We start from the raw sequence: 9,595 nt of genomic DNA on the forward strand, positions 1-9,595 counted from the left end.
TCCAGGGTGCGGTTATCTCTCTTGCTTGTACACTTTTTTCGACCACATCTTTTCCTTCCCTTCGCCTCTCTATTAATGTGCTTGGACACTGAGCTCTGTGAACAGCCAGCCTCTTTAGCGATGACCTTTTGTGTCTTGCCCTCCTTGTGCAAGGTGTCGATGGTCGTCTTTTGGACAACTGTCAAGTCAGCAGTCTTCCCCATGATTGTGTAGCCTATAGAACTAGACTGAAAGACCATTTAAAGGCTTTTGCAGGTGGTTTGAGTTAATTAGCTGATTAGAGTGTGGCACCAGGGGCCATCAATTTTGAACCTTTTCACAATATTCTAATTTTCTGATATGATGAATTTGAGATTTTCATTTGTTGTCATTTGTAATCATCAAAATTAAACAAAATAAACATCTGAAATATATGAGTTTGTATGTAATGTATGAATATAATATACAAGTTTCACTTTTTAAATGGAATTACTGAAATCAATCAACTTTTTCATGATATTCTAATTTTATGACCAGCACCTGTATATATATATATATATATGTATATATGTATATATATATATATATAAAAAAAACTCTTCCTCCTCCATCGCGGGCGTTCTCTCCCTTTTTTCCTCTAATCTCAGGTCCTCTACCAGAGGCCTGGGAGCTTGAGGGTTCTGTGCAGTATCTTTGCTGTATCTAGAACTGCACCTTTTCAGGGCCGAGATGTCTGATCTATTTCCAGGGATCTGCTGTAAACACTCCTCAAGTTTGGGGGTCACTCCCCACGATTGCCGTATTGACCATGGGCACCACTGATGCCTTGAACTTCCAGTTGCTCTATTAGCCCCTGGTATTTCTCTAGATTTTCATGTTCCTTTTTCCTGATGTTGCTGTCACTTGGTATTGTTATGTCAATCACAATGGCTTTCCACTTTTTGTCCACAACAATGTCCGGTTGGATTGCCATTACCATTCTGGCCGGCTGTATTCCATGTTCATTTGATATTATTTACACATACGTATGCGTGTATATATATATATATATATATATATATATATATATATATATATATATATATATATATATATATATATATATATATATATATATATATATATATATATATATATGTTATTGTGTCTTTAACTTTTCAACTATTTTAATAGATGAATAGATAAGCATGGGAAGAAAAAAATGAGTTGGCATGAGATGGCTGCAGAGCCTTTTCTTCGACAACAGCTACGTTTCTCCACCAGCCCAACAAAAGTCTGATCTGATAATGGAGACTGTTAATTTGCCATGTTAACAGATGATCTGTTTACTTCATAAGAATATTTGAACATTAAATAATTGATTCTTTGTTAATGCAAGTATAAATATTTTCAGAATCTTCGCTACAATGAAATGTCGCCCTGAAACGTGTCAACGAGATTCACTCACTTCAGCCAATCACAGAACAAGAACAGGATTTCTTATCCAATCATATGTTAAAACGTCAGAGAGGGGTGGGGTTGGCGGTATGCACCTTAAAGTTGCTTGTGATCCGCCATAATAGAAGAGAAGAAGAAGAAGAGGGGTGGGGTTCCTCCATGCGGAAGTAGGTAATTCACCCGGACTGGACAAATGATTAGCCATTAGCTGCGTTACAACAAACAATTTTTTTGCTTTGCTACTTCGAGTCCTATTGATAAGGTATTTGAGTTTATGTAAAGTTATTCTCGAGGATTTAATTTCAAGTTGAATAGCCATTTTTGCTCAACCGTTTACTGCTTAGCAACGTTTATCCTCAAATGCTAGCCACGTAGCTCTAGCTTCTGCTTCAAATTGGAAGCTACCTCTAAAATTGTGTTGTTTTTTTAAACTGTTTTGTAATATGTGTATTTTTATACAGGTGCTGTTGAGTTCTTAATACTCAGTGTGGACAATGATAATGTTTGGTCACTTTGTGCTGGTGCTGGCTCTATTTGGCGGAGCCATGACAGTTGAGGTCCTTCGTCCCCGCGGTGTCCCTTTGTCAAGTAAGCTCACAGTCTGATTTGTAATGAGACAAAGCAGAATAGTTGGATTTTGGTTCGTTTTTAAGTCTAAGTTCTAAGACTTAAGTTCTTTGCTGCTGTTTTTCCCCTTAAAACAACAGAGCGCCAGTTTTATGAAGAAAACAAACCGTTTACTTGTCTGGATGGAACCCGCACCATTCCCTTTGACAGAATAAATGATGACTATTGTGACTGTCCGGATGGATCTGATGAGCCAGGTGTGCAGGACCTCTCCTGTAGATTTATATTCTAGTGATTTTAATTTACAAATTTTCTGATAAACATGTACATCTCCTCCAGGTACTGCTGCTTGCCCCAATGGCAACTTCCACTGCACCAATGCGGGTTTCCGACCAGGATTCATCCCTTCCTCCCGTGTCAATGATGGAATATGTGGTATGAATTAAAGCTTTTTTTAACTACGACTTTTGAGTATTTAGTAGGTTTTTAACACTTAGTTTCCTTTAGATTGCTGCGACACTACAGATGAGTATAACAGTGGTGCTGACTGTCAAAACACCTGTAGGTGAGTATGTTTTATGGTGAGATGAGGCTGTATAGAATAAAAGGGTGACATGTTGTTTGACTGTCATAAATTACTTGCGTGTTTTTTTCAGGGAACTGGGTCGCAAAGAGAAAGAAGAACTGCAGAAGATAGCAGAGATTGCAAAGGAAGGCTTTATGCTTAAAAAACAACTCATCCAGGAGGCCAAACAAGGTCTAGAGGAAAAAAAGGTTTGGAGAGTTAAACAGGCTTTAAACTTTGAGTATGCATGATTCAAGATTTCAAGCTCTGAAACGTGTGTTTTCGTTATATATATATATATATATATATATATATATAAAAACATTTTAAATAATTTTTTGAATATACTTTTCAATTGGTAGGAATTATTTAGTCTGAACTGGTCGTCTTGTTTTGGCTCCACAGTCAAAACTTGGAGATGTCCAGAACAGTAAGAAAGATCTGGAAGCAAATGTGGAAGCTCTGAGAACTGTTAAGGAGACTGCTGAGAAACCAGAGAAAGAAGCTAAAGAGCGCCATCTGAAGGCCTGGGAAGGTAAATTCGGTTTAATACCAAAGTGTATAATAAACATATTTGATTTGAGACTTTCAGGTAATGTTCTCTGTTCTACTTGACAACATCTAGATTGTGGGGGAACATTATCATAATGAGACTCATAAAAATATGAACTTTTTATTTCAGAGCAAAAAGCTGCCATTCGCATGGAGAAAGACAAGGCTAGAATGGCCGAGGTTTTTCTTGAACTGGATGATGATTCAGATGGCTTGTGAGTACTGCTTATGCTAATTAGAAACCATTGGGGGTCAGAATGTTAAATTTCAGTGAAGCTTAGCAGTAAGGGATATGGTCTGAAAGGAGTTGCCATTCTGCATTTATTAATGTTTTCCTTTATATTGGTTTAAGTAATTTTGTAATGTTCTCTTTACTTCACATTATTTCAGTTGGTGAATAACATGCACTCCTATTATAAATTAGCTAGGTTTTAAATTCAAAGTTTAAAGTAATACCTTTATCTATGGCCTAGCAGATGGTTAAATATTTTTTGTTTTCATAGTGTCTCAGTGGCTGAGCTTCAGTCCCATCCTGAGCTTGACCCAGATTCTGATGGTTCATTTACTGAAGCCGAAGCTCAGGTATAGCTTAGTTTTTTTGCTTCTGTAACACTTCTGCTTAACCAAGCTTTCAGTCATCCAATATTTTGAGAGCTTAATTATTTATAAGATCTAAAATTGGGGGGGAAAAAAACTAATGGTTATTTAAAATTATTAATGTTGCAGGGACTGTTAGGTGGAGTGGACCAAGTGGACACAGTAGTGTTTGAGACTGTCTGGAATAACATTAAGGAAAAATATGTTTCTGAGGTAAGGATTTTTCTAAATTTTTACTGTTTGATATTTTTAAAACTTTGCTGTTTCTACATCTGATTTTGTGCCTACTTTAGTCCAATGCAGACGTCCCACCACCAGGGGAAACGCCTCAAGAGGAAACCCAGGATACAACGTCTGACAATGACTCTGAAAATTATCCCGATGAGGATATCCCAGAGGAAGAGGACAACGATGATGAGGAAGATGATGAAGATGATGACATGGATGATGGGGATTATAAAGTAAACCTCTTTTTTTTTTTTTTATTTAGCTGGATAAATATTAGGTTTGGCTAACCAAACACTAAATGAATTTTATTGGCTATGCTTCAGGCCCCTCCCACTATGCGGACTGATGAAAAGAAGGATGATGATGACGAGGGCCCAATGCCGCCCTATGACCAAGAAACCCAGGCTCTCATTGATGGTGTGTGTTTGCAACCTTGTCTAACCCTTAACAGTCATAAAGTGACTGGTTATTTGCTGGGATAAGAACTCTCTTAAAAAGATGTTTATCTGCTTGATCTTCTACATGTATCAATGGTCCTTAACATCCAGATAACATATCTGAAACAGTTCCTTAGCAAGCCACTCCTACTGAGTTCTGCTGATGACCCGAATACTTCATTTAGACGGGGTAAAGGAAATATTGCCTTTAGGAGGACAAGGGATGTCTATAATTTGCAGGATGCTGACCCCAAGGATAATGAAGATAAGACCTTTGCTGTAGGCAGTTAAGAATACTCTTCTTGTTATCTGCTACTGTGTTATTTTACAGAGTAAATATTAAATTTTAATTCAATTATGTGTAAAGCTTAATCAATACTCTGTTTGAAGGCCTTGAGGGTAGTTAACCAAAAAGAGTAACAAGTGGTGTAAAGGTAGATTAGCTTTTATTTGTCTTGCATAAAAAAAAAGCTATTGAGGGAAATTCAAATGACACCCTGAAGTAGGTTGATTTTTGTTACAGTTTTATATTGGGGTGTATTCACACCTTCCACGTTTGATCTGCTTTAAACGGATCAGTTTCCCCCTTGCTTCAGACCTTTTGTTCAGATGTGAATGAAGAATAGCAAACTCTGAACAGACCAAACAGCTGGACAAAGACCTACATTCTTAGGTGGTATCATTCCGCATTAAAACTGGCCTGGGTCCAACCTGAAATAAAGAAATCATGTCTCTTTGGACTTTGCAAGCCACCTTAGTTTTAAACTCAGGATCAAAATCCTGCCTGTTTCGCTGTCTGTTGCTCTCAGCAAGCGGTGATCTGCATCAGCTTAAAGGACACATTCTCTGACTCAATCACAAAAATAAGAGAAAAAAAAACATTGAAATCTACAGTAAATGAGATGCTCTTGATACTGATTGATTTTGCAGCCTTAAGAACAGCATAAATATGCAAAACAGGTGCTAAATGCAGTCCAATAGGTTGTATCGTAGTTTCCCCAATTTCTAGTACTATGCTCTGTTTTGCCTCATCATTTCTGACCAGTGAAATTCAAGTTTCATCTGTGGCTTTGCCTTTGCCCTTGGAAAAAGTAACATTTAATACAGATCAAACAAAAAATACAGGTCAAGCAAGTAGGCTTTTCTAGTGTGAATACACATTTACTGTGTAGTCAAATGAAATGTAATTGTTTAAACTTTTGTTCCTCAGCTGCTCAGAAAGCCAGGGATGAATTCAACGAGGCTGAGAAATCTCTGCGGGAAGTGGAAGATCAAATCAGGTATGTCTCCACAGGGAATACTAAGTTTGCTAGTAAACATGATGCAGCCATAGTTGATGTCTTAAGAGCTCCAGAAATATGTTGGGGCAGCAAATAAAAGGCTTCACATGGAATTTTTTTTTTACAGGAACCTTGAGAAGGAAATCTCTTTTGACTTTGGACCCAGCTCTGAGTTTGCCTACCTCTACAGCCAGTGTTATGAGCTGACCACTAGCGAGTATGTTCATGCTTCAACTAGCTAAACATCCTTCAAATTCAATTGTTGTCACTGCTTATCTTTTCTTGTTTTTCTTCTCTCAAAGATATGTCTACAGGCTCTGCCCCTTTAACAAAGTGTCACAAAAACCCAAGTTTGGAGGATCAGAGACTAGTTTAGGGTAAAGATATGAATCTGATTTATTTTTGCATGTTTGTTTTAGTTTATTGGCTTGTTTCATTCTGTATTTTCTACTTCCTTCAAATAGAATGTGGGGGAAGTGGGCAGGACCTGAGGATAATATTTACTCGGTAATGAAGTATGAACATGGAACAGGATGTTGGCAAGGCCCCAACAGATCCACCACTGTAAGCCTCAGGCAGCACTTAGCAATCCCCTTGTTTATTTTTAATCATGCTCTAAAATAAAAGTAATCCTCTTGGTGTTCTTAAAGGTGAAGCTAACATGTGGAAAGGAAACTATTGTGACATCTACCTCAGAGCCCAGTCGCTGTGAATACCTCATGGAGTTCACCAGCCCCGCTATCTGCCAGGATCCCTCAAGCATTGATTCAGGACACCCTGATCACGAAGAGCTGTAGGAGCTCATTGGTAGGTTAGTATGTTGGTCCTTATCTGTTTTCTTTTTTTTGTTTTTAAATATTTTTGTTGTTGTTAGATCATTTGAATGAGTAGAACTTCGAGCAAAAAAAGCAGACCATAAAATTGTTTGTTTCTTTATATTTAGTTTAATTGTTCTATTTTTGAGAAATATTTTATTGTAAACTTGCATCTAAAGCACTGCATACACTGCGCAATTATTGGTCATTTCTGATTATGATTTTTCCTGTTGTGCAACCTTTTTGGAGATCGCGCCGACTCTTGGCCAAATCATTTGTCGCGCATCGTGCAATATACAAGGAGAGGCAATTAGCATCTCGATCAGAAATCATTGGTTACAAGACAATCAAACCTGTTTGATATTTTGGTCATGTGAGTGAATCAAGTTTCAAGGTACATCACATGAAGAAGTGGTGACACGACCAGACTGAGAACTCTTTACTCTGAGATTTTCACATTACTCATGGGCGAAACAAAAACTATTTCTTTTAATACCAGCTACCTCGATTTATTGTGTTGCATGTCGAGTTTGTTCAAGACCCTGACCTGTCTTTGAGGACTAACAAGTAGTCATATCACATCCGAGCCTCTGTTCGTACAGTGTGGAGACGTACTTCGCACGCTGTGAACTTTCAAACTCTGTGATTGATTTGCACAATTAGAGTTGTGGCTGCGAGCAACGACTGAAAATATCACAGTGTATCCCAGGCTTTAGGCACACTAAGTCAATACTCGTAGCAGAATATGATTGAACTAGAAATATAACCCTAATGCATGGTATGCCTTGTCTCTGAGAATCAATCATTGACTTAAAGTTTGTTCTTGAAAATCATATGTTTATCTAAGGATCAAGTTGAGCTTTCAAAAAAAGACACTGCCTTAAAGTTCAAATAGAAAGGTTTTATCCTGTGTAATGGTAGATTATCTTCTCTTTACGTGGCTGATCTAACTCGCACTAAAAATGCTCCAAGTCATAAGAATCAAGAGAATTTTACAGTATGCTGGGCATCTCTAGCTAAGCCCGAGTCCGGTGAGAGCAGTCACGTGAAGAAACGCAGCTGTGACGTCAGTGTAGTCAAACGTCCTCGTGCGGGTGTCAAGAACCACCCGACCGAAGAACCACCCAAGTACTTTGCACTCTGAAAGGATCATTTAAATGTCATTACAATGGTCTATTGTACTGCTGCCAATTGTAGGAATGTCTTTGGTTCGAGAAAAGGAATGTTTAATATTCAAAGGAGCTGGTTCTGCGTCAAATTTCCTTTCGGAAAGTAAATTAGACAAAAATCAAACAAACAATCTGTGGCGTTCAAGCCGATACAGCAAACTATGTTCCAATCACATCACGGCAGATTATTTTATCATCACTCCTGCTCTCACAGCAGCAGTTGGATTTAATATACCAAAGTTGCAATGGCTTGTTTTCTCTGTTGTATAGCAATAAATAAATCCTGATGGTAATAAAGCTGTTTATTTTTTTAATGAAATATTTTATTTCATAAAACAACGAACCCTAGCTAGTTGCACAGTTTAGTATAGCCGCAGCTCCAGACGGATTTCCATATCATTACGGTCCGGACTCCAGAACAACAAGAACCGCGATGGATAACAGTCAGTTACCGCAGGTGGAGACCTAGAGCTCGAACCCCACTGGCCTGGAGCAATGACCCGAACTGGGTAAAAACCACACTCGAAGTGCAATGTTTTCCACTCATACAGTAAGGTTTTGGTGCTTGGAACGCTCGCTGCGATTGGATTACAGAGGGACCGTTTTCCCTGTTGAGGCACAGCAGCGCAGCACAGCCTGCTATGCAGAACCGCAAGCACCGCACACAGGGCTCACTGACCGCCAGCCTTCACGCCCCACTGCAACAGCAGGCTACCAACCGAACCGAACCCAGCCACCACAGAGCCAATTCAAATCCTGTGATCCCCTCTTCAAACAAAAGGTTAGACTGTGGTTTAAACTAATTGAAGCACAGCACCATCTGGAAAATGTTCTGAAAGATAATGAACTTCCACCGGTTCTGCAAATGATCAAAGAACATTTAGCAGCAGTGATTAAACCAGAGAGCATTAATAAAACCACAAAGACTTATTTATTTATTTTCGTCCTCGTTAAAGGATAAAAACTCCATCGCAAAGGTGAATAAATATTGACTCGATATGTAAAATGACTACTTCCTGACTAAACTGACGTCACAGCACCCTTAAGCCCCTCAGTGGGTCACATGACTATTGAGGAATTTAGCGTTTTCTGCTATCTTAGTGAATTATTTTATGCTATAAACAACAAAATACTGGACATTTTTTCACTTGTGATGTATTCAATTTTGTACATGCTATCAAATGAGAAACTAAGTATGTTGTTTTCTGTTTGAACTTTAACTAATGGATTTGTGTCTTCTTTGTTGCAGAACACTGAAGGGACCAGTCATTGCAGTAAAATGTATTTTTCCTGTCTCCATGCTGTACCGCCTCCTGTTTCTGCTTGTTGTGTAGAAGTAATGCTAATTCCAATGAGCAGGTCAATGCATTCATCTTCCACTCCTCTATGATGTATTGACACCAGTTTTAAGTCAGATGTAATGTCATTCCACTGTTATCAAATAAACATGTTTTAATCTCATCTCACTAATGTTTTTTTTACTCAAACTCGACCAGTGAAGCCCTTACTTTTCCATTTATGTAGCAAAGAAATGGGCCTAAACTTTCTGCACACCTGCTGTTTAGGACTAGGTTCTCCAGATTTCTATTATATTGATGCTATAACAAGGGTACACATCCTTGTAAGAGTTTTAGGTTGTTGTTGCAAAAAATTTGACTTATGAGTGTTTTTCTACCTGTTAATGTAACATCTGTCCAGTACTCTTGGAACCGATGAGGTTCTCCTTAAATACATAGTATGAATCAGAGTCAGAAGTAAAGTTCAGATATCCAATGTTCCTTATTAACAATCTTCATTCTTCAACATTGCTTATACAAAGCTTCAAAATTACAGAAGATCAAGATCAGCATTTAGTTTTTTTCTAATGTAAGGGGCCTTTAAACTCTTTGATAGCTAATCTTGCTTTGCAAGCTGGATCATCTCAAGATTGGAGTTTTTTGAGTCTTGGAACAAATTGATAACGTAGAAC

The 9,595-nt window shown here is 38.1% G+C and overlaps 1 protein-coding gene across 3 annotated transcripts; it reads left to right on the forward strand.

Moving 5' to 3' along the window:
* The first annotated feature begins 1,555 nt into the window (after positions 1-1,555).
* On the forward strand, positions 1,556-9,087 carry prkcsh (protein kinase C substrate 80K-H). Of its 3 annotated transcripts, none has more exons than XM_038287991.1 (18): positions 1,556-1,678; positions 1,878-2,004; positions 2,124-2,240; positions 2,323-2,418; positions 2,491-2,548; positions 2,640-2,757; positions 2,954-3,083; positions 3,231-3,315; positions 3,604-3,682; positions 3,827-3,910; positions 3,991-4,158; positions 4,249-4,342; positions 5,573-5,642; positions 5,770-5,859; positions 5,945-6,019; positions 6,107-6,206; positions 6,293-6,453; positions 8,876-9,087. In XM_038287991.1, the coding sequence occupies exons 2-17, from the start codon at positions 1,911-1,913 to the stop codon at positions 6,437-6,439; spliced, it is 1,605 nt and encodes a 534-aa protein (XP_038143919.1). In that variant the 5' UTR covers positions 1,556-1,678; positions 1,878-1,910; the 3' UTR covers positions 6,440-6,453; positions 8,876-9,087. The 3 variants fall into 3 exon arrangements, with proteins under 3 accessions (XP_038143919.1, XP_038143921.1, XP_038143920.1); XM_038287993.1 differs by having other exon boundaries at positions 1,564-1,583; XM_038287992.1 differs by having other exon boundaries at positions 1,567-1,587.
* Positions 9,088-9,595: the final 508 nt, after the last annotated feature.

The sequence above is a fragment of the Cyprinodon tularosa genome, unplaced genomic scaffold (genome assembly GCF_016077235.1).
Source record: "Cyprinodon tularosa strain WSP-4 unplaced genomic scaffold, ASM1607723v1 ctg246, whole genome shotgun sequence".
NCBI classification, from domain to species: Eukaryota; Metazoa; Chordata; class Actinopteri; order Cyprinodontiformes; family Cyprinodontidae; genus Cyprinodon; species Cyprinodon tularosa.

What these genes read in the sequence shown, in the direction of transcription:
- prkcsh (XM_038287991.1), top strand. Translation starts at nt 1,911, where the DNA reads ATGATAATGTTTGGTCACTTTGTGCTGGTGCTGGCTCTATTTGGCGGA. An exon ending in GATGATGATTCAGATGGCTT is followed by an intron (nt 3,316 to 3,603) that starts GTGAGTACTGCT and finishes TTGTTTTCATAG; the next exon opens with TGTCTCAGTGGCTGAGCTTC. An exon ending in GAAGTGGAAGATCAAATCAG is followed by an intron (nt 5,643 to 5,769) that starts GTATGTCTCCAC and finishes TTTTTTTTACAG; the next exon opens with GAACCTTGAGAAGGAAATCT.